This window comes from Neltuma alba, unplaced genomic scaffold (assembly GCF_004799145.2).
Source record: "Neltuma alba isolate B1F8T4 unplaced genomic scaffold, ASM479914v2 tig00011881_pilon, whole genome shotgun sequence".
In the NCBI taxonomy this organism is placed as follows: Eukaryota; Viridiplantae; Streptophyta; class Magnoliopsida; order Fabales; family Fabaceae; genus Neltuma; species Neltuma alba.
In genome coordinates this window covers 584,695-608,307 of record NW_021636483.1, presented here as the reverse complement: position 1 = coordinate 608,307, position 23,613 = coordinate 584,695, and the positions used below count along the sequence as shown (strand labels likewise).

General features: G+C 35.7%; 5 protein-coding genes and 1 pseudogene across 5 annotated transcripts; 1 reads left to right on the top strand and 5 right to left on the bottom strand.

Moving 5' to 3' along the window:
* Positions 1-1,476: 1,476 nt before the first annotated feature.
* On the bottom strand, positions 1,477-3,737 carry LOC114719001 (CRS2-associated factor 2, mitochondrial-like; annotated as a pseudogene).
* A 48-nt stretch (positions 3,738-3,785) lies between these two features.
* LOC114718961 (uncharacterized) lies at positions 3,786-4,728 on the bottom strand. Its single transcript, XM_028904414.1, has 3 exons — positions 4,390-4,728; positions 4,210-4,308; positions 3,786-4,092 (listed from the first exon to the last, which is right to left on the bottom strand). Exons 1-3 carry the CDS (start codon positions 4,476-4,478, stop codon positions 3,975-3,977), a joined length of 306 nt encoding a protein of 101 aa, XP_028760247.1. The 5' UTR covers positions 4,479-4,728; the 3' UTR covers positions 3,786-3,974.
* Positions 4,729-4,747: 19 nt separating this feature from the next.
* LOC114718959 (DTW domain-containing protein 2-like) lies at positions 4,748-5,403 on the bottom strand. Its single transcript, XM_028904412.1, has one exon. It carries the CDS (start codon positions 5,343-5,345, stop codon positions 4,803-4,805), a length of 543 nt encoding a protein of 180 aa, XP_028760245.1. The 5' UTR covers positions 5,346-5,403; the 3' UTR covers positions 4,748-4,802.
* A 2,162-nt stretch (positions 5,404-7,565) lies between these two features.
* LOC114718960 (protein FATTY ACID EXPORT 6) lies at positions 7,566-9,890 on the top strand. The gene is made up of 3 exons (XM_028904413.1): positions 7,566-7,833; positions 8,591-8,678; positions 9,442-9,890. Exons 1-3 carry the CDS (start codon positions 7,635-7,637, stop codon positions 9,512-9,514), a joined length of 360 nt encoding a protein of 119 aa, XP_028760246.1. The 5' UTR covers positions 7,566-7,634; the 3' UTR covers positions 9,515-9,890.
* Positions 9,891-10,552: 662 nt separating this feature from the next.
* LOC114718958 (uncharacterized) lies at positions 10,553-15,155 on the bottom strand. The gene is made up of 7 exons (XM_028904411.1): positions 14,741-15,155; positions 13,989-14,129; positions 13,540-13,905; positions 12,593-12,838; positions 12,161-12,253; positions 11,651-11,851; positions 10,553-10,898 (listed from the first exon to the last, which is right to left on the bottom strand). Exons 1-7 carry the CDS (start codon positions 15,065-15,067, stop codon positions 10,683-10,685), a joined length of 1,590 nt encoding a protein of 529 aa, XP_028760244.1. The 5' UTR covers positions 15,068-15,155; the 3' UTR covers positions 10,553-10,682.
* Positions 15,156-19,409: 4,254 nt separating this feature from the next.
* LOC114718933 (tryptophan synthase beta chain 1-like) lies at positions 19,410-23,123 on the bottom strand. The gene is made up of 5 exons (XM_028904368.1): positions 22,743-23,123; positions 22,166-22,522; positions 21,517-21,959; positions 21,331-21,425; positions 19,410-20,006 (listed from the first exon to the last, which is right to left on the bottom strand). The coding sequence occupies exons 1-5, from the start codon at positions 23,100-23,102 to the stop codon at positions 19,831-19,833; spliced, it is 1,431 nt and encodes a 476-aa protein (XP_028760201.1). The 5' UTR covers positions 23,103-23,123; the 3' UTR covers positions 19,410-19,830.
* Positions 23,124-23,613: the final 490 nt, after the last annotated feature.

The following is a 23,613-nucleotide window of genomic DNA, read 5'->3' as shown; positions in this document are numbered from 1 at the left end:
GGTACTCCTTTAATATTGGTATTGAACTTCCCTCCACTTGTAGAATGTCCAATACTCCACTTGTAATTGGTTAATCCATCTTCATTAGTAAAATAAATATAAATAAATATATTAAGCATTCCATGTTTGACTTTTCTTGTGCACAATTTTTGAAAGCGCGCCTTGATTTTTTGCACGTACGAAGGCTATAATGGTACTGAAAAGCATGAGTTTAAAGTTTAAACATCAAAACGCCGCAATAAATAATTACGCCCGTAATTATGAAAAGAGAAGGATGAAAATTACAAGAGAAGTTCTATAAAGTTTTATCTATAGAGAAGTTACAAATGTGAAAATTTAAAAAGTAAATTATTATTAAACGCAGTGAAAATTTAATTTTTCTATTGATCATAACCCAAAGGCTCGAAAGAAAACAATGCCCCAAATTACAAAGGTGATTTTGAAACTTCTACTAATTGTGTAAGTGCTCCGCAGGTGCTATTTGGATAATTGGCCAATCCAAAACTTTCGAGAATCATACATCTGCCTCATAATTTTTTTTTTTTGGCTCAAACATCTGCCTCATAATATTTGAAAGCAACTTTGGATTTCAAAGTATAAATTTACATGATCACACATAAGGATTGCCAAAACATACAATAACATAAAATGTTAACATAACGACACAAGCCGTACTAAACAAGAATATTTAACAATATAAGATCACTAGAAGCTCTGAATTTCATCTTTTTTTAAAATCAAATATTTAATTACTGATTTGAATTCTGGCATTTTTACTAATTAAATACTCCATCCAGTTCAAAATATAAATTAAACTTTATTCGTTTACATTTGTCAAGAAACTAATTAAAATAAGTTTAAAACAATAAATATGCAAGGCATATATTCCCCCCCCCAATATACCCTTATTAATGAAGAGAATAAGTAAAAAATACAATAAATGAATCAAAAAGGAAAAAGAATATGTATGAATAAAATAAAAAAAAACTCATTAAATGTTTAGATAAAAGTAAATGTTATCTTATAAAAGAAACTAAGCCCTTCCAATGAAGTTTAGCTTATATTTTGAACCGGAGGGAGTATTACACTAATGCTTGGAACAAAGAATGACACCAAATTAGCGCAAGTAAACCCTTGTGGCATGGGATAGAGGTAACGTGGTGCTTGCATATAAACAATTATCCATCGCATTCATACATTGTCAAAAAGGGTTGAGTATTAATTCAGCTGTTAAAATATGTACCATCTCCAATCCTTAATATAAAGTTTAATTCATATAGGAGGGAGTATTACAAAATGGACATCTACAACATAATAAGCTTAATACTTATCATCAGCATTATAATTATTTTCTCTCAGCATCATTGATAAGTATGACAAAGATCAGAAAACATTTTCACAACTCCACATCATGTTATTGATTCTTTAGAAACTCCTTCATGTTACAATCCTATAAATGAACCCGAATAAAGAATATCCAAAAGCTACATCTGAATCCTTTTCCCTTAATTTTTAGTTCCAAAAATCCAAAAAGTTGACTGGCAAACTCATTATAAGCTACACTCATGATACAAGAGAAATGGTCGCATATCTGTGCATTACAATCAGGTTGATGTTCTCCTACCAGAGCCTGCTCAGAGTAAAAAGGAGTCAGTGGACAGAAGCTACCCATCTTGCGAACACTGCAATACTCCACTCTGGATCTGAACTCTGAGTAGTATCTAATTTACATTTCCTCTCCAAAGGATAATCTGCTCATCCTTGAACAGGATAGGAACACATGGCACAAGATCCTGCAATAACAAGCATAAAGTTGGATACCTATGCACATAATGATTTCATGCTAAGGGCCGAAACTTAAAATTAATGACTCAGAAGACATACTCTAAGCTTCACTCCAATCTTTTTGCAGTCACTTGCACCTACATGAGTACAGTCGAGTCTCAAAAACCTCCTCAGTCTTGAATGCTTCCCTCACTTTATCCACCACATAAACATAAACTCCATTTCTTGCTGAGAATAGAAATGAACAACTTAGCATTTAGATTTCAGAATATGATAGGGGCCAGTGCTACTTTGAAATGTACTAGAAAAATCAAAGCATTATATTTTGTAAGTTTATGTTATATAACCATATTCTTCACTCACTGAGTTTCATCAAAGGTGGTGAGTTTAAACCCCTGTTTCTCATTTCTTTCATTTCTTCATATGCCAAACCCTCAATTACTTTCTTCACAAGCCTTGGATAAATTGGAGCGTAGGGCTTCCATAACATAAGAGGAATTACTGGGCGATTCTGGGGATCATAATTTCGTCTTTCGTCCTCTGTATAAAAGCAGAATGTTTATGTGACGATAAATGATTTTCCACCAGACTTGTCCTGTACATACAGCAATATATATGCATTAGTATAAGTCTTCGGAAACTCCAGAAAAAAGATCAATGCTTTCACTGATAAATCAACAGATATTGTGTGGGGTGTGTGTATTGACCTCAAGGTGGAAGCAAACATTGTCCATGTCAAGAGTTGGCACACCCAAACACTTAATTCTCACAGCTTCAGCCCTTTTCCAATGGTTATGGATGTCATCCAACATGTTGTGAGTGACTCCCCCCTTCCCTAACACAAAGAGCATCAGCTTCTTGCCGCCAGGATTCACTAAAACCTAAGAATTCATCTATCTATAGCTAGACAATCCATCCACACTGATTTGGTCAAAAGCTATGTAATACATACAAATATGAGTCTTGAAGGTACATAACTATTCAAATTACAAATTGACATCCAAAATTATGATATTGCCGGGTGGAAGTCCAATGTTCATATTTCTTATGCCAAAAGCAAAGTTGACAAGAAATATTAAAATTAATTAATAGCTCTGTACTATATGCCACCCAAATAAGCAGCCAACGGGATTCAATTCCACTGAATTCTGACTTCTATATATAAAAAAATGGGATTATCTATCAATCTGTTTAATTTAAGGGTATCTTTGCCCAAGGCCCCAAGCATTTGCATACTCGTATCACAAAAGCGCACTCAACTTCATGCATAAAATTTGCCAAAACATACCTAGATTAATCTGCCTAGCACAATCACTGTGACGATAAAGTTCGATGAGCTCAGCCACCTCTTCCTCCGAAAGCGGATCTCCAAGAACCCGATTCCGCTCCTCCTCCCAACTCCGCCGGTCCAATTCCTCCGGAACCGGCGCAGAAGTCCCTGTCCATTTGCGGTCGAGCCGGCCAGGTCCAAATGGAGAGAACTTGGGCGATTCTCGGAAACTTATGGGTTTAACGGAGTCGTCAATCTCGGAGTAAGAGTATTTGAAATCGAATGGAAGGCCCGATTTCAAAGGGAACTTAGGCTCTTCGGTAGTACTCAGAGCTTCCTTCGAGGTTTTGCTCTTGGACGTCTTTGGGCTTGCAGATTTCGGAACAGGAGAAAACGGCGGGTCATAAATGTCATCCTCGTCAATGGATTGACTCAGAAAACGACGGAGACGAAGGTTTGAAGATGTCGGAACTAAACGATGGCTTGAGAATGACAAGAGCCTCAGCATTTGGCATCAGGGGGCGGAAGGAGCTCCTTCGGTCGCCGGTGACGGTGCGTGGCGGCGAACTCAACTTCGATGACACTGCACCCGGACTCTGAGCTTCACTAATCGGAGACTAACCGCACTGCTGAAAGCAGCTGAGTGTACATGACTCTGAGAGGCTCAGACTTTAAAAATTTTTTTTTTAAAAAAGTCAAAATTACTCCAAAAAAATACTTCCAAAAATTTTCAGAAAAAATTGTTGAAAAACCTTCTATTGTTAGCTGAAAAAAAATTTATTAAAATATTTAAGAGTCTAGTCTTTTTGAAGGTGTGCAATTTATGTATTATTAATTCCATGTCTTTTATATATAATTATAGGTAAATTTTAGACAACTCAAAAAAAAAAAAAAATTGCACTCAGTCTTTAAGCAAATTTCACATTATTTTTTCTTGCCAGCCAGGAACTCCGTGAGACTTCAACTTGCAATGCCTCGGCCTAAGAAAGTAATTCGCTGGAGATGAAGAACCTGGAAAACCAACTGAAAACGGGGAGCTGAAACATAACAGAAAGAACCAAACAAAAACAAACAATGAGTATCATTGGTTTAAGAAAGACAACTATGGCACTACCCATTCCATGGTTGTCATTAAGTTTGAACAAGAACCAGACCCAATAATCAAACAGCAAAAGCACAGGAATAAAGGATTGAGGAAGGCTGAGATGCCCAGATTGGGTTTTCCAATCTTGGTTCCCTCCTGTAAATCAGCGCTAAAAATGAATCAAACAAGTGAGCACTGAGGTAGGAAAGAAGTTCTTCAAACGAAACCCAAGGAGCTGTATATATCTTACATATTAGACACCATGAGATATAAATCACACTGAAAAATGATATATTTTGCAATGTCATATCCATCTTCACGTAATGTGCTGTCCCACATTCATGCCAGTATGAGAATAATATTAAAGTTGTTGATACAGAAACTAGGTACCCAAATTATGCAGAATTTCATGGTTATTATCTTACTGCCATAAAGTTTCTCAATCCATTACTGGCGTTGCTTACACCAAGTTGTCAGATCAAGTGAAGAAGAAAGGTATGAATGAAGCACCATTATCTCAAAAAGGGAGCAGAATTCGCCAAGTGGATGATGTGCTTGACAGAACAGTCATTGAATACTGCATGCCACTTGAACGTGAATCAGGACAGTATATTTTGCTTGTCTCGTATATCTGCGTGCCTCTGAGAAAGGTAGGTTTCAAACTTAGGATCGTTTGGTGAGCCTCTCCTCTTTAAACCGCCTTTGATATCCAACCATGGATTCAAAAGCATCCAAAAGATTTTCCAGGCCCTCATGATTCTCCCCCAATGCCTTCAAGACATGGACAATGCTCTCAATGGTGGACAAGTAGCCATCTTTAGGCTCACGCCTTACTTCATTATACAAGCTCATCTTGTTCACCTTCAGCTTTATATGGGGCAAAATGTTCAGCCAGGGATTTTCACTGTAAACTCTTTTTGCCTTAGCCCATGTTCCATCTAAGACAATCAAATTCTTTATCTCAAAATCAATAGCATCAAGGTCAGTGATATCCACAGCTGTTTCGGAAGGAAATAGTAGTACTGATCCAGGAGGAACTTCAAGTTCAAATTCACATTCTTCATCATCTTGCAGATTACTGCTTCCCTCTAACTTCCTCCGCAACTTCTTCACCATGAACCCTTTTTTGAGTGATTCACAAGCTTCCGGAAAAGAGAGTATGTTGATAAAGCTTGGCTTTTTGGGTTGAGTTGGAGACCTCCACATATGAGACAGATAATTAATAACACCATGTTTCCCAATAACTACAGTAATAGCAGAATCTCCAGTATGTTTTGATCTATCTCAGCATTATCATGCTTCTCTGCACAATCATTGACACATGACTTTGAATCAAACCATAATTTACACTCACAGTACAAGTAGTAGAGAGCTTTTCATAGCCCCAGTATCATTTTGCAAATTGCATTTTCCACCACTATTTAGTAAGGGTAACCTTCCAGGTTCACTTTCTTTCTTGGAATCGGACGAACTAGCATGTTCATCCACTGAATTCTCTGTGCCTTTAATTTCCGAAGCTTGATGAAAAGTCAAACTATCCGAACCATTTCCAACCAAACCCGATTCAGAATCAGTTTTCATCAACCGAATCAAGAACCGAGCTTCGAAATTAACATCTGAAACAGTCACTACATTGAGATTCCTGAGACCTAGTCTGGCAATCCTAGTAGAGTTAAGAGGGTGCTTGCTCTCTAGCGAGTGTTGCAGAATGGTTACGCTTACCGAATTGTCGATGCCGGAGGTCAGAATCCGAGAGCACAGGCATGTTCGGGTGGGTTTAGAACATGATGGGCCAGAGGGTCTCTTGGATTGGCTCGGCGATATCGACATGATTAGGGTTCGAAGAAGAAGGAGGGGTTTCGTTTGGGTGTGCAGCATTGAAGAGGGCGAAAGAGAGAACCGGGTATTAGATCGGATCAGGATGTTCGGATACGCCATTACCTGGGAAGAAGAAAACAGCGCGTACGGAAGCGCCTGCCTGAGCATCCCGGCGCCGGGTCCGAAATCTCACAGTTTGGGATGTTTTTAATCTTAGCCGTCCTTTGGCCTAAAAAAAAAATCTTACCGTCAAGGAGATCGAACGTCCATGTCGCGCCACATAATCAGAATCTGTAGAACGCAACGGTGGTCCCTTTTGTAGAGATCCTTACCGTCATGGGAGAAGGCCATGTCATTTTAAATAAACCGTTGGTTTAATCCTATTTTTGATTCTTGAAATTTAGATTTATTTTAATTTTAATCTCTCAAATTTAAAATACATGATTTTAGTTTTTAAAATTTAATCTATTTTAAAATATTAGTTTTTAGAAGTGTAGTAGTATTAAAATATGCTAAAATACCATGATGTTAAAATGATAATGTAAACTCATCATATCGCACTTGATTGGATCTTTTGTAGATAATAAAAGGGGGAAAAAAGAATATGTCTTCAAAATGTAATTGTTTAGTCGCTTCTTTTTCTCGTTATTCATTTGAGGAGCTATTCACTATGTGTTTTCTAAGAACACATTCCCTTTGTGTAGTATGTTATCTACACAAAATTCATCTAAACATTATCTAATGAGTATATATCATCATTTTAACATTATTCATGACACTTCAGAAAATTTTAGCATCGTTATATTTTTAAGAAATGACATTTTAAGATGGACTAAATTTGAAAGACTAAAACTACATGATTAAAATTTAAAAGATCAAAATCAAAAATAGATCTAAATTTTAGGGATCAAAACTTACATAAACTTGAATATGATATTCGTTTAGAATCTTCTTTTAATTTTTTCTTTTTGCAATGTTCTTCATGCTTCAAGTTTGAATTGAAATTTTTAATTTAAATTTGAATATTTGACATTTTTTCAAACATATGAACTGTACAAAAAAATGACTTTGACAAAATAAATGGGTGAAATATGAACTTTTCAAACATCATATTTGTTTGATTAGAATACTTTGGAATGCTTCCAAGTTAGGGAAAAGGATACTTGGAGGCGAAGATAAACTCCCCAAGCAAGGTGGCACGTAATTAAGACTTTTTCAGGTAAATGTTATTTTTTAATAAATCAATAAATATGTTATCATTTGTGTTAAGTTAACTTTCAGCTCCATGAAGATTTTTCTATGCTATAACGTAATAAAATTTTGAATTTAAAAGGTCTTTTTAACATGATGAATGTCCCATACAATATGAATTATATTATTTAAATTCTTAGATAAGAATAAAAATTTTGTAACAAACTTTTCAGTAATTTTTCTAAATAATTAGAATAGCAATTGGATTGAACCGGACGAGGCGTTGGCTGAGGACAATATCGAGATTAGACGATAGTCCAGGGGTAAATTGGAATGCAATTTGACCCGTGGTACTCCACACGCCACTTGGTCCACAGTTGACGAAATTACAGATTTTGATTATTTGATCTGGGAACGAAACTCCATAGTCTCATTCTGTCCGATTTGGAGAATCTGATTGTGCCAGGAAAATCCCATCCGAAGAAAATGCACGATTTCTGCTTCACGATTCCGTATGGGTTGCTCTTGGTGGGTGGAGGACTCTTCGGATATTTCAGAAAGGGAAGCATTGCTTCTCTGGGTGGAGGCGTAGGTACTGGTTTGTTGCTCATCATCGCTGGTTATCTGAGTCTCAAAGCCTTTGAAAAGAGAAAGAACTCGTACTTTGCTTTGATTCTTGAGACGGGTACGGTTGTTTTTAAGAAATGCTTATTTTGATTCCAGTTCAGTGATTGACTTGGTTCTGGTTCTTAATTCTGTCTCTGAATGAAGTTCTCTTCTCCGTGTACTTAGGGTCAATTTTACCCTGTTTTGTGTTTCTACTAAATGCCATGAAGGTTTAAAAGCTTCTAGCCTCCAAGAGGATCTAAATTAATATGGTGGTAAATGGATAGTTAGCAAAGGGACTCGTTAAGTGCTTGAATGAATAACAGAGACAGAGCGTTGGTTAAAGATAGCATTGAGTTCGATGTAATTCTTGTTTATTTGTCTTTTTCTGTCACTATCTCGAGATACTTTAACTGTGATTTAATGATTTTTTTTTAAAGATGTTTTGTGATGCATCTTTGGCAACGATAAGAGCGCAGCTTCATCTGGTGTTGAAAAAACTATATTTGAAAATCGCTCATAAGTCATATATATCTGACGCTTATATCCAACGCTACGCTTCAAATTATATTTTGTCCTTTTCTGTTCTTTGTCGTGTCTCGCGTAGGTGTCAGGGTTTGTGATTCTTAGATCATGTCATTTGTGATCGAAGACATTCATGACGGATCACAATTTATGGTATGCTTGGTAGAGGAAGTGGGAAGCAAAGAGGAAAGTGAAAATGGAATGGGATGGAAGAATCTATCATAACTTTCGATCCATTGTAGTGATGTCTCTATAATTGTGGTTGTCATCTTCATACACTTTCTAATTAGCTTTTTTGTTATGAATAACAGTTTGCGCAGCTATACTCACTTGGGTCATGGGACAGCGTTACCTGCAAACTTCAAAGTTCATGCCTGCTGGTCTTGTTGCAGGGATAAGGTAAGCTAATTATAGCTTAATATCCACCACCTTAATTTTTAATCTTCACGTCTATATATTAAGGCAATGCCCGTCCCAGCACCAATCAATACCATGTTAGTTGAGAATATCAGGTTATTTTTACTTTCTTGTCAGAGTAAATTTGTGAAAGTGTCGCAACATTATGAGAAATTCTATTTTCATATGTGGATTTGCACAAGGAGAAAGAGGAGAGAATGGAAATGAGTAGTTTTTTTTGAAAAAAAAAAGGTTGGGCTATAGTGTTGATTTCTACAGCTTCAGTCAATGCTAAGCCTCTGTAAAACCTTGCTGAGTTGAAGTCTTATCGTCATTTCAGAACTTCTTGTTGATTATGTAATCAGTTTCTCTAGTTGATATTTATAAGCTAGCATTCTTGCACTCAGACTTTTGGTTTCTCGTATGTAAAATTAAACAACTTTGGGCACAAGCTCATGCTCCATTTGATGCTAAGCTTCTAGGAACAGTTTGCTCACAGGTAGTCATGATTCATGGAGCACAAATAACTCAGCCTTAGGTGTTGAGGCGAGTGACAATTCACATCACTGGTTCATAGTTGAAATTGTATGGTGTTATGTTGTTGAACAAGATTTAAGTGAATGCCTTTAGATATTCGTGATCGATATAGTGTGTTTTCTGATAGGAAAACGACATATAGACTTCTTTGCTACTTAACGTCATTTCTAAGCTAATACAATTTGTTGTTGTTGTTGTTTTTTTTTTTTTTTTTTTTTTTTAATTGCAGTGCTCTCATGACTGGGTTTTATCTGTTCAAACTGGCAACTGGCGGCAACCATCTCCCTGCCAAGGCCGAATAACTAGCTCCTCTTTCTGTGATCTACATAACAGTATTTGCATTATTGTTGGCATCGGTGTGGAACTTGAGATTGTTGTTTGCTTACTTGTCCTTACACGTATAAAGTAACTTATTAGTTGTTCACTCACTTGGCTAGACCATGACCATTATTACTTGAGTTTAGATCCATAGGCAGGTCCTATATGAAATACGCATAAGCAATTTTAGACGTGAGTCCCATGATAATGGATCTGATATGGTTCTGCTTGTCTGTGGTATGTTCTTTAAGGATTTTCTACACGAGAGCTGATACCCTTTAAGGAGATTCTCGTCTCCATTTTCCTCTTAATATATCATTGAGGTTGCGTGGAATATAAGACGATTGATTTTGATTTCAATTTCATTTCTTAGCACTGATGTAAACATCTGTGCTAATCACAGGTTGACTTTGATTCTCTGATGATCATAAGTATGTCTTCCCAAGTGTTGAGGTTTAGTTTCGTCGTATGAATATAAGTTCCGATGTTCAACAAGTTGACGCGAATTGTACAAGAATCCAACAGTGATCATTTGTATTAAAAAAAACAAAAAAGGAACTAATTGAACGATGATTAACTTTTGCAGGTCAAAAAAAAAATTAAAATCAGTAAATGTGTTCACAAGCTATCATGGCGAGAAATATTTCTGGGCTTCGCTCAATGGCTACCAAAGCTGGAATGCTCGAACGGAAATATGAAGAGTCAATACATGAAATATGGGTTTCATATGATACAAGTTTTCACATCCCATCTATTTACATCATGTTTAATGTAGCTACAACGATAAATCGAATGACGTGCATGATTTGATAAAATATATTGTTCAACTAAATTTGCATTTTTTCTAAAATCATGCATATAAACTAGACCTTGGATCCTCTCTATTCTTTTTATCCCACTCTCAGTTTCAAAATGAAATAGACATAACTATATAGAACCCATCACACAAATGAGTTCCACACATTCAAATAGACCCCACCACTTAAGTGAGTTCTATATATTCTCTGTCTATCTCTTTGAAATTGATGAGAAAAGAACAGAAGACAAAGATGTCCAAGATCCAAACTCTACACTGTCCAAAAATTCTAGAGGAACAATGATCTGATGAAGCAATCAATCAACCCCAAGGGAGGAGGAAAGAATTGGGAGCATCTAACAGTTCTCTGGTCTAAGGTACTTTGGAGGCAGCGAAGGGCACCGTTCATTCATATGAGGATATGGTTGCACGCTGTTGTATCCAGGCAGTTCCATTCTATACTTCCCTTTAATCTGACAATATGGCAACTTCACAGTGTCTTCGCTGTTGCACCATTTTGGCAAGCGACTTGAATTATCCTCGAAAAAGTTGAGTATGTAAGCGTCTTTTATCTGCAATTATAGCACACAAATAAGCTTTAATTGCAGCAACTACTACAAACAAGTTCTTCACCCGAGTCATAAGGCATATGCAATGTAACTTGAAGATTGCATTGGTGATTATTGAAAATTACAATGGTAAGATCATCAGTTAGCACTCAGTTCCCGTCAAAAGTACCATGGGACTAAAATCATAGATATACCAAACTGAAATAAAAAGAATAAACCAGACAAGTAATAGTCTCAAGCAAAGTCTAAGGACAACCCTCACAGTAACAAGCAGCCATGTCGCACTAAATGAGGTTTGGTGACATGAATTGCACAATACCATTGGGCTCTATGACTATCAACAATAAACTGTTCTCCCTTTATAGTAACACAATAAAAAGGGAGGCTCTTCAGTGCACCATTATCTATGCATCATGCAATAGCCCTCACCCTTTTGCATAATATGGAGCATCAAGAATTGAAACACTATGAAATGAGCAAGCTATTTCATTAACATATCTTTGCAAGCATATGTCGAGGTATGTCTAGTGACCGTATCCTTCACTTAAGTCTCTTGACTAAAGTTCTCCATAACTCAAATAACCTAATTATGACACTTCTGGAAGGTAGCTAAAGCAGCATGGTGTCAGTACAAAATGTGACAGCAGCCATCTAAGAGCACGTAATTGTTTTTATCCGAACAACCAAACACAAATGTGTCAAGTTACTGGAAAGAGATATGTTTGAAATTACCAAACCATCCCACGTTAACTCACCGTAAACTCCGTCACCTGAATAGAGCTAGCAATTGGATCAAACAATCCAGCTTCCTTGTACATTTCTAGAATGAAAGCGATACAGGAAGTTGACTTCCCATCACTGTAAATCCAGTCATCCTGTTCTGGAATAGTCATCAGTTCAGCAAATGATGATCCTCGCTTTTCAACTTCTACTAATATTTCAGGGAGGGAAAGTCCCTATAGAACCACAGAAAAGTCATGTCATTGACACATTTCTAATGAATTGTAAGATTCCAGATAATCAGAAAGCAGTCACTACATAGAGATACAGATGGCAATTATATCAAAGGTACTCATTTCAGATGCCCTAAATAATTGGTAATATATGTCATGATGGGTAACAATTACCAATTTGTGTTACTTATCAATGCAATGGGTAAGAAGCATCTCATCCCATCAATTAGAGGGCATTGATTAAGTGTACACTATTCCCGTGCCTAAAAAGTTCAGCAATCAGCGTAAAACTGAGATAAGATTCTAGCATACTTTAGTTCCAAGTCGTTTGTTCAAGGCTTCATTCCACATGTTGGCAGCATATTCAGGTTGGATCTGATTCCATACTGTCATAACGGAAGCAACCTACAGAATAACACAGCTAATGATCACAAGCTTTATCAAAATCAGTCAAGTAAGATCATTCCCATCAGCGTTGCTTTTTCACTGACAAACAAGCAATTATTTATGGAACTATGTCAACTTGATAATGCTATACATGAGGAAGGAAATTGAATATTCATCGACTAGCTTAATGTCATACGGAAACTGTGACAAGAGCACCAATATGGTTATTTTCATTTTATTTCTGAAATAATAGAAGTCCATGGTTGATGAGTCTTGGCTTACAGGCCAATATCTCAAGAGTGCTACATTGAATGTTTAAGTAAACTTAGAATTTAAAACATCAGTTAAGATTGATACCAAATGAGCATCCAAGGGGGGAGGATAGTTCCCACTTATCGTGTCTATCCAGCTGAAAATCATGTTATGGTAACCGTATGGCTTGCCATCCATGCTTCGAGCATACTCCCATGCAGCAGTTTCATTAAACTTGGCACGCATGTCAGGGTGCAAAGGAAGAAGGGCAATATGAGGGTTGGCATCGTCTTTATTCACTTCAAATTCCCACCATTCCTCCCACGGTAATATAGCAATAATATCTTCTCCCTGTAAACAAAAATATAAAAAATATAAAAAACGATGGAGTTAACTACTTGCAAATGTATCAACCAAAGAGCTTGACTGGCTAACGTACTTTCAAATGGTCAAACTAGCAATATGAGACATTTATCATAAAGGAAAATCCATTCATGTCACCAAGATATATATTAGTCATATTTCAAACCAGATGAAACCTATTAATACTCTGAGGTTTGAGCTTTATGCAAGATGAGGCAGGTTAAAAAAAATCAGAAAACGTAATACCATGGTAGAAGCAGATCTGTGAAGCTTGTCTTGCACTGAAATGAAGGTAAAGTAGCTATAGCATTCAAGAAAAGAAAAAAAGAAAAAAAAAAAAAAGACTGCTTTCTGCAGTGGCCATGCTACACAGGGAGGAAAGAAGCATAAAGACACTGGAAAAAGAAATGGATCACAGCAATAAATTCTTTTTTCTTTTGAAAAGGGGTGTTTTGGAAGATAACAAATGCAATTGATTTGAAATATTAAGAACAAAAACAACTAAAAAGCATCTGTTCTCACAATTCAAGATGGTGCACGACTACTTTTATGAACATATCAAGGATTTCTATGTCTATGAAATATAATAAATCAGTCCTCAAATACAAGAAAAGTGTTACAGTATGTGGTAGTCTCTTTCAACGCAAGTTCTTTTATGTTGCTTACCTAAAGATCAAAGAAGTATTTACCTTTTCGTTTTCATGTCCTGACTCCCCAACCCAGAGCTTTCCATCAGAATCCCTTAAGCAAACGGCAGTGTGACCAGCATATGCTCCACTGACCCACTTCTCCAGAGTCTCAAATGCACCCCAGCGGCCTCGAATTTTTGAAACGGCAAGGAAATCTCCAGAGTGAATGTCATCAGCACTGACATTTGTAACCCATGGCTCAGGGCGTGCAACAAAAGAAGCTCCCATGTGCTTATTCAAAAATCCAAGATTTGCCTTCTCACCCCACCCAGTATTTGTAAATAAGGGGAAGACATCCCAAAGTGCTCTAAGGGTCCCAAACATTCCAGCTTTCATGAGGAAAATTGAAACCCCTCTATTTTTGACCTAATTTCAGAGTAAAAATTCCCAAAAGTGAATAAGCATTATTTAACATTGAACTAAAGCATGGTCTAATTAAGGCCACTTACATACTCATACTCTGCTTTCCCTTCCCATTCTTTGAACTTTAGTGTATGCTCCCGGGATAGGAAATAATAATCCCATGTTACACGATATGGGGTCGCAAAGACATAAAGATCAATACATGTCCAACTATGAGCTTTGCTAACCTGGATGAGCACACAAATACTCATCAGCAGTTTCCTCTAAAGCCGAAGTCGATAGGAAAACGGCGTGTGTGCGCGTGGAGAAAATATGGAATAGCAAGCCAAACAATGACATCCACTTGATCAGAAATCTCAAATGTCTAAACTATTTCGTTTCGTTAGTCAACAGAAATAGCTTCATGATATAATAACGATAATAAACAGATGAAAAGAGAAGAGTTAAAGAAGTTAAACTAGTAAGCTATAATGCCAAGAACACTTAAACGAACCCATAATTGGAAAAACCACGAAGTTCAGAATCCATCAATGGATTAAACGTTTAATCATCTCTCACTTTCAAACCCTTGGATTCAGCAAAATGAAGTTTGGACAATCGTTTATATTCTATCTCCATTGAAATAGCACTCATTCTAACACCACCCACAAAATTAAAGTTGTCCAAATTGTCGTCAAGAAAGATCTATTACTACTAACATTTCACCATGATAAAAACTCATGCGTGCTTTTGAGTTTGAGTATGTAGCAATAATCGATTGCAGTGCTATACTCAGTACCAAACTGAGAAGAATGATCGAAGTTTACAGTGAAGTAGAGTAGCGAACTCAGAAGTCAACCTTGATATGAAGTGTTCCGCCACCGAATTCGGTGCCGCTATCGTTGCGAAACTCCATCCAAGCCCTGTTCTCGGAGAAGCACGAGCCCTTCCACTCCAGGGCATTTTCGGGGGACGAAACGGCGCCGACGAATGAGGGAAGAAGATCGACGGCATTGTGGAGGGAGTTAAGGACAGGCCAGGACACCTGTCTGGGCAACAGAGGAAGCAAGTCTTGTGGGTGAAATGGGGATTTGAAGGACCAAACTTGCAGGCTCAAAAGCGATGTGAGGATTATGGCTATGTAAATTAGCTTCGGGAGCGAAGAAGAAGATGCAGAGGAAGCCATGGAAAAGAGAGACCCAGAGGAAAAGGAAGAGACTTTGGTTGGTTGGTTTTGGACTCCTCCTTCATTCTAGAGAAAGCTACCCAGAAAAATGGTCTGATGATTGAGAGCTATTTTCGACACACAAATCAAAAGCCGACATGTAATTTTGTCTTTCTTTTTGAAGGAAAATTAAAGTTATCGACGAATCCGATGTAAAAAAATCTTGCAAAATTTATCACAAAAAGTTAATTTAAAAATTTATCTAAAAATCAATTGTCATTTTAATTTTTAATAACGGATAATTTTCTAAAATAATACTATTTATTCCTATTTGAAATTATAAATAAAAGTTATTGAACTTCTTAATTTAGCAAAGTATTGAATTAATCTTGAGAAAACCAGCTAAAAGTATTTGTTCAAAAATTTTATTAATATATTTATATACATCAAATGTGTAAATACTCTGCAAGATTTTATGTATAGAAAGTATTGATACTTCAGTTCAAATGTTTCTAATTAATAAGAATATTTGACTTATTTTTATAAATTATTTTTACGAATCTCATAAAGTTGGACCAACCAATGAAAATTTTCCCTTTATTATCGTTGAATGACAGATCCCTCGTGCAACGTGGTCACAGCGGATGTGAGAGTCAGTAAAGTTCGGATTAAATTGCTATTAAGATTTTTTAATAATTTTTTTTAGTCTTCATGTTAATTCTCCCTTAAATAAAACTATAAAACTAGAGGCACGTGAGCCGAGAAGAAGTTTCACAAACCATATTTATACTCTTTTTATCTGTTTATAAATCACTTTTAATATATTTTATACAAATCATCAATAGTTTGAAAGCCGGACCGGACCGGACGGTCAGACCGGTCCAACGTTCACCCGTTCATCTTCCCGGTTCGGTTGGGATGTTTTAACCGTTCAAAGGATTGGACTGCTTTAGGCCGTCCTGAGCCGGCATTTGAGCCGGAATCCGGATTAAAGCCGGAAGCCGGAGCAGTTTCAAGAAAACCAAACGAGTCTGAAATTTCTGTTGCTCACCACTTGCTTCGTCTTTTTTCTACCGTCAAGCCAACTCATTTTCTCCCTTGTTCATCTTTCTCCATGGGTTCGTGGTGGTGTTATGGCAAAAATTACAACGATGAAGAAGGAAAAAGAAAAGGGGATGGAGATGATAATAAAATCGAAGAACAAAAATTAATAAAATTTACCAATAACATTTTCTTTTCCTTCTTTCTCCATAGATGCAAGTTGCAACCTCCATCCATGCCGTTTTAGACCTTGCGAAATTCAGTAGTCGACATTGTGGGAGTGAAGAAGAAAATAGTTGCAGAAAGTGGACAGCTCAACTGCTTAGGGGAAAGTGTCTGATCGGCTCACATAGGGAAGGGAAGATAACTTTAAATGTTGCAGACTTGTGGTAAAACGGGTATTGACAAGACTTTACACATTTTACTTTTGATTTTTATTTTTTATGAGTATTTTTTAAATATAAAACATGTCATATAACAAATCTCAACGTAATTATAAATGCATATTTTATAGTTGGCAAAAATAATAAACGTATATTTGATGATGATGATTATTATTTTCCAAGTCATCAACTTTTTTTTATTCTTTGACTTCTTAAATTACTATTTTTTTAACAAATAGATAACTATTTAATCACCTTAGTTTACATTATATATTTTCATCCTCTTTTTTTAACTATTTTTTCTGAATAATTTTTTAAAGACATTTTTTTATATATTTCATCACAATTACAAAAGTGACATTAAATAAATTGTAAACTAATTCTTGGTTTATTTAAAGATAAATTAGAATCAGTTTTCATTTATATTAAAATTAATTAGCGTAACATTGATAATATTTTAACTATGATGGGTTGAATTGCTACTAAAATGATGAAATTGAACTATATACTTATATTTTCAAATTATCTAACAATTTGATTTTTTATTTTTTTACACACATATGTTATCATATGTTTATATAATATTATTTTTATTTAATTATTATGTTACCGGTCTGACCAAACGGTTCAACCGATCTGACCGTTTGAACCATGACCCGTTGATCTTTCCGGTTTGATATCCGGTCCCGCTTTTAAAACACTGCAAATCATTAAAAATCTTAAACTTTATTAATTTTTATTTAATATATAATATGCTTCATAAGAACAAAGTAAACACAATAACAGATAAACAGTAACATTGTAAATTTATATAAAAAAATTAATCTCTCTCTACCTTGTAAACAAGGCTAGAGGAGTACATATTTAAAAATATATGACACAATATTTTGAATTTTATCTTTATTTAAAAAAAATTTCTTTATATTTACAAATTATTCTCTTATATTTTTATTCTTTCTTTCTTTCCAATAAAAATAAAATTAAAAAATAAGTGTTAAATATACCACAAGTGACTTATAGTTAAAATAAAAATTTCATTCTGTAAATGACTTAGATTTAGAATCAAACTAGTACATAATAATATTCATGGATGATTATCGGTTATTGGATTTAGGTGGAATTTTGCCAAATTTATCCATGAGAGTTGGCATTGTTTGGGTCGCAAAGTTTGGATAAAACAAAACAAAAAGGTTTACCTAACCGTTGAAAAAAATAATGTCAGTGAATATTTTTAGTCCTTCTGATCGATTCAATAAATTATTGAAAATTTTTAAATGTTTTTTAGACTTTTATGTTTATAATTAGGCAATTTTTTTGCCATCTATAATTATGTAAATTAATATTTAAAATTCATTTCTAATAATTTTTTAAAAGAATTTAAGTATCATTAAATTAAATATTAGTACTTAAATGACGTTCTCTAATAATGTTCACAAATAAAAAAATAAAATTCAACTCATAAGGGGATGCTTCTTCAAATAAGGATAATGATGATTAGACATAGAATATTCCAGATTTACAAGTATATTCTCTCTGCGTGTGGCGCAAAATGGAGATGTATTTAAGTAGAGTCCTTGGGCACATTTGATAAATCCTTTAGGATCTGTTTGCTACGACGAAAATGAAAGAAACGTGAGGAAGAACAAATTTTAATGAACTTAATTTAAAAAAAAATTAAAAAAACAGGGTTAAAAACTTTTAATTGAATTTTATTATTATTTTATCTTACATCTTCACTTTATTAAAATATTAAAATCTTACTTTTCTTATTTTTAAAAATTGAGTTCATTAAAATTTTCATTCCTCTCCTCTTCTCTCCATTTCTCTCATACCAAACAAATCACAAAAACTTGCTTGTAATAACGGTAAAAATATTTTAAAAATAGTTTTTTAATAATGATTCGTAAAAAAAGTTTTATCTCACATTGTATTAACAAGTACTTTTAAAAATCTAAACAAACACTAACAAGAGATATGACAACAATTCAACAAAAACAAAAGCACACCTCTCCCGGTAGGTAAAAATGCGTGGTCCAACTGGGGAACAATCCAAATCAATCCGTGGCAGCTTTGTGCCATTGCAGATTTGCAACACCAAATTCCTTGCCATCATTATCTCCTCTGATAGTTAATAGACAAAGAAAGCGATAACTTAAGAGGAAAAAAATCAATTGTGATGCAACCTAATATTGAACATTGGAGACGTTATAATGAACACACGTCATACATATATGAATAATAATGAACGATGCGCTTGAACCCGTGACAATGATAAAATTGGCATCATCTGCAATAGATCTCCTAACAGATATAAATATACGGAAATGTGGTGGGCTCATAACCCACAGGTTCCTAGATCGAAACCAGACTCTGATAAATTGAGCGGTCTTTATAAGACACATTAATTTTGTTCTTTTTTATAACAATTTTTTTTCTTTTATCGAAATACTTTCTTGAAACGCTATTTTTTCCTTGGGCTTTTTTTTATTTTATATTATCATCCTGATAATTTGGTTGGAGGTTTGTTGCTTCTCCTCTCTACAAAAATGTCTCCTCTGAAACTCGAACTTGAAACTCAAAAAAAATCTAACGAAACCTTATACTACTAGACTAATTCTTTGTTGGTTTTTCTTGGGCCATTTGTTTCAATCCTCTTGTTCGTTCTTGGACCATTCATTTTAGCCATCAAAATGGCCCTCTTAAAAACACTTGGTCTGTATAAGCGGAATCTGACTTTTCATCTAATTAATTACATTTTCCAATGTTTTGTATAAAATATGCATAAAATTTAAAATATATTCGCGTTATTTGTTACTTATGAAAAAACGCATCCCTTTAAAAGAATTTGATAGATCAATTTCCATTGATTAATCCACATAATTATAATATTGACAGAAATAAAAATTTTCCATTCATTATTCAAAATTGCCCTCTTTTCATTAATACAAAAATAAATAGATAACGCAACTCTTTGATCTTTACGTCACATCATTGGGCAACCAAAAGAAAGGGGAAAAAGGAAAAGGAAAGAAAAATACAGATGCAAAAGCAGAAACAAGCCTTATTACAAAACTCATCACATGACATTCCCAAGCAAATACCAGCTCTCCTAAAACCCATACTCTGACAAGTCCTAGCGGGGAAGGGAAAAAAAAAAAGGACCACCGCCTTGAAGAACTCTTGAAGTAGACTTGATTGACAAAAAGTAAATATAGACCAACCCAACTACACACACACAAACATGCAGCCAAACACATCAGTGAGATTGAGCTTTGACATGTTTATGTGTTTCTTTGTAAATCAGCTTGCTTTACGACATTTTCTATGAACTGGGTCTATTCAAGAATTTCTCCATCAGCTTCATACTTTGAGATACTTGATGGCAGTTTGAACGTCCTTGTCACCTCGGCCGCTGCAGTTAAGGACAACCTTAGTTCCATCCGGAAGAGATGGGCAGAGCTTTTCGAGGTAAGCAAGAGCATGAGATGTCTCCAATGCTGGGATTATGCCTTCTAGTCTGGACACTCTCTTGAATGCTGCAAATATCACAGCAACGGATCCTTAAACGACACTAAAAGACAGATATTGATAAGGTTATAGGATACAACACAACGCGGACATTGTAATATAATAAAAAAAATAGTGTATCAACGCAATTTGAGTATTGTATTGTACATGAATACGTCTGATTTTCAAAATAGCAGTGATTCTGTTAGTAGATAGAGATAAGTCACAAGTGGCGGAAAAGCAACAGTTTCTGACCACAGAATGGAATAGCTTCATTGAAAATGAAAAATACCGCTTCAGACTATTCTAACAAAGATCGGGTTTGTTTGCGGCTTTCACAGACTATGAAGCCACCAGGAAACTTGGAATAACTGTACAGGATATGCTGTCTTTAGGAAATTTATTTTCGTCTATTCAGGTAGTGCTAGGTTAAAGCAACGTCGCTGGTTGCTTATTTATTTACTTAACTAGGGGGAAAAAGATGTTAACGCTACCCAAGCAATTCTCGCCAGGACCAAAACTGATTACTGCAGAGTTATACTAACATCTATACATCCAACGAACAAAATGACATTAGCTAGAATTCATCAACAAAGGATGGATGGTTCAAGTCAATCGCAAAAGCAAGCCAAAGTCCCAATTAAAAAAGTATGCTTAAGATGGTTCCATGTTTTATTCATGATTGTTAGTTAGTTACCTTGAAATTCAACAACAAAAGCCCTGGCCTTTGAGAAGTAAATCAAACCAATATAGAACAACTTGATATAGCCATAAAAAACATATCCTTCAGCAAAGATTTTCAAATATTCCAGAATAATTAAGAAAATCTGTTTGCAAACAGAATTTAAAAATCTCTCCTTCTGCAGAAATATTCAGCACATAAGATTGTTATCGTCTTAAACTGCAACAATGTATGCAGTTTTTGACTCAATCTATTCTAGTCAAAAGGAAGACAGGGGCATCTCATGTAAAATTGGAATGCATCGTGATTCATAACAGTATTACTGTCTATATAACCATTTTCCTAACAAAACATGGACATTATTTAAAACTGATTGCATCTTTGTCTCTGAGGTAACCAGGACTTATGATCAACATTCTTCTTCCTTCTTTAGTAAAATCAAACACCGAAGTGATCACTCTCTGATTTTCTAAAGAGTCCTGATGATGCTCAACTCCATATGTATTAAGAGATTTATGAGAGGCAGCACTGTTGAAAGAATTAAAAAAAAAAAAAAGAAGAAGCATATTCCTTGACATTTAAAATTCAAAAACCACTCTAATTTTCACCTTCCGTCAGAAATAATTAAATATTGGATAAAGTGAAGGGCAAAAATCTCAGAGTAGTCATACCTTCCAATGCTTCGTCATCAGTAACACTGTAATATTCAGCACGTCCTATATCTTTCAAGAAGCTGTGCTCTGGCCCAACACCAGGGTAGTCCAAGCTGTGCATGTTGAAAGAATAAAAAGCAGACTTAGAATAAGTGAAATCAGCATAGACAAAAGAAAACAGATATGGGAGCACTGGAAAATTACCCTGCACTAATAGAGTGGGGCTCAATAATTTGGCCATCATCGTCCTGCAACAGATAGCTCATTGCTCCATGCAAAACCCCAACTTCTCCTTTTGTTAATGTTGCTGCATGCTTACCACTATCAATACCAAAACCAGCAGCCTCCACTCCAATCAGCTTAACATCTTTGTCATCAACGAATTCATGGAAAAGTCCCATGGCATTTGAACCTCCTCCAACACATGCTACTAGCACATCTGGTTTCCCTCCCCATTTCTCCAATGCTTGTTTTCTCGTTTCCTTGCCAATCACTGCGTGAAACTCCCTTACCATCATTGGATACGGATGCGGCCCAGCAACTGAACCCAAAATATAATGAGTTGTCTCCACATTGGTCACCCAATCCCTTATAGCTTCTGACGTAGCATCCTTCAGTGTAGCTGTCCCAGAATGCACTGCTCTCACCTACGTCACAGAACCACATTATTAGCAAGGCCAACCAATAGAAGTTTAACGTCAATATCGGGCAACTAGGCTAGTAGGTTGCATAAACCCCATAAATTTTCAGATGCATAGGTGCATAATTCAATGTCAGAAACCCTTACTTAAGCTTGAATAGTAATTGGTAAAAAGGATTATATCAGCAATGTATAGCATAAAGATTAACATACCTCAGCACCAAGAAGACGCATTCTGAAGACATTAAGTGCTTGCCTTTCCATGTCTTGTGCACCCATATAAATTATGCACTCTAACCCAAATCTGGCACAAACAGTAGCAGTGGCAACTCCATGCTGGCCAGCTCCAGTTTCTGCAATAATACGTTTCTTGCCCAGTCGCTTGGCAAGCAAAGCTTGGCCAACTGCATTGTTGATTTTGTGAGCTCCAGTGTGGTTAAGATCTTCCCTTTTTAGATATACGCGGGGCCCTTCACCGTTAGGACGCTTGTAATGCTCTGTCAACCTCTCAGCAAAATAAAGAGGAGTCTCCCTACCGACATAGTCTCTCAGAATGCTATTCAGTTCTTTCTGTAATTCAATAATTTTTGTCCAAAAAAATTGTCTTAGATTACCGAATCATCTACTTGTGGGGATTACGGATTCTATGGTTGAAATCATGTAATGATTGAATAAAGAGGAAAGCCCTAAGGAATGAGAGATTTATAAAAAGGGGAAAAAGAGCTTGAAGATGTCCAAATTAAGTTCATCAATTGGCAACGAAAATATAGTTCTAATCAAACTTAAACACCTGGAATTCTTCATCCGCCGCCAGGGAATGGAACGCAGCCTCGAGCTCAGTGAGTGCATACATAAGAGTTTCAGGGACATACTTGCCGCCAAATTGACCGAACCGACCAAACGAGTCGGGTCGTTGAAGCTGAACCGACCCATTATCATCCTTCATGAGGTCATCCATGAGAATAACAGAGGCGGGGTCCCTGGTCAACGCGAAGGAGGCGGAAGAGGAAGTTCGAGCGGTGGTTCTAGCAATGAAGGAAGAAGAAGGGAAAGCAGTGAATTTGAGGGATTTGGAAGGAAAATGCAACCAAGGGTATTGGTCCTTGTGAAGTCTGCAAGCAGCAGCAGGGTTTGCAAGGGAGGCAGCCATGGGAGCTTTAAGAAATGGTTTTGGTTATTGCATTATATACAACAGTGGTTGTGATTGTTATTTAATACTCCCTTCGTTCTTATTATAAAAGACATTTAATGCTTATGGCATGTTTCTATATATAAGAGACACTTAAAAGTTATCTCTATTTTTTTGTATTGATTTCCTATTTTACTCCTATTTATTTTGTTTCCCACTCATACTCTCTCTCCTTTCCATTTCTCTTTCTTTTAATAATTTAATTGTTCTCTCTTATACTTTCTCTCCTTATTAATGGGGGCATTGTTGGAAAAAATATTATACTTTTTACACATTAATTGTCCTCAACTAATTTTAACTGTTTTTTTTATCAACGTAATTTAGTTATTTGTCTCTTATAATAAGAAACGGAAGGAGTATTTATTACTATTGCTTTTTTTTTAAAAAAACAATCTGTTTTAATGGAGAAAGTCAGAAGCCAAAGAACCCGGATCTATGTGCATCTGTGCAGGCGTCCCGCGGCACTGATTTT

Bases quoted from the DNA above. Each gene is read 5' to 3' on its own strand.
- LOC114718959 (XM_028904412.1), bottom strand. From the start codon at position 5,345: ATGTGGAGGTCTCCAACTCAACCCAAAAAGCCAAGCTTTATCAACATA.
- LOC114718960 (XM_028904413.1), top strand. From the start codon at position 7,635: ATGCACGATTTCTGCTTCACGATTCCGTATGGGTTGCTCTTGGTGGGT. The intron at 7,834-8,590 runs GTACGGTTGTTT...TATGAATAACAG, and splicing joins TGCTTTGATTCTTGAGACGG to TTTGCGCAGCTATACTCACT. The intron at 8,679-9,441 runs GTAAGCTAATTA...TTTTAATTGCAG, and splicing joins GGTCTTGTTGCAGGGATAAG to TGCTCTCATGACTGGGTTTT.
- LOC114718961 (XM_028904414.1), bottom strand. From the start codon at position 4,478: ATGTGGGACAGCACATTACGTGAAGATGGATATGACATTGCAAAATAT. The intron at 4,309-4,389 runs GTAAGATATATA...ATTCATTTTTAG, and splicing joins TATCTCATGGTGTCTAATAT to CGCTGATTTACAGGAGGGAA. The intron at 4,093-4,209 runs GTCTGGTTCTTG...GTTATGTTTCAG, and splicing joins TTTTGCTGTTTGATTATTGG to CTCCCCGTTTTCAGTTGGTT.
- LOC114718958 (XM_028904411.1), bottom strand. From the start codon at position 15,067: ATGGCTTCCTCTGCATCTTCTTCTTCGCTCCCGAAGCTAATTTACATA. The intron at 14,130-14,740 runs GTTGACTTCTGA...GTGCTCATCCAG, and splicing joins GCGGAACACTTCATATCAAG to GTTAGCAAAGCTCATAGTTG. The intron at 13,906-13,988 runs GTAAGTGGCCTT...CTCTGAAATTAG, and splicing joins GGAAAGCAGAGTATGAGTAT to GTCAAAAATAGAGGGGTTTC.
- LOC114718933 (XM_028904368.1), bottom strand. From the start codon at position 23,102: ATGGCTGCCTCCCTTGCAAACCCTGCTGCTGCTTGCAGACTTCACAAG. The intron at 21,426-21,516 runs GTAATTTTCCAG...CAACATGCACAG, and splicing joins CCCCACTCTATTAGTGCAGG to CTTGGACTACCCTGGTGTTG. The intron at 20,007-21,330 runs GTATGACTACTC...TGATATTTGCAG, and splicing joins TGATGACGAAGCATTGGAAG to CATTCAAGAGAGTGTCCAGA.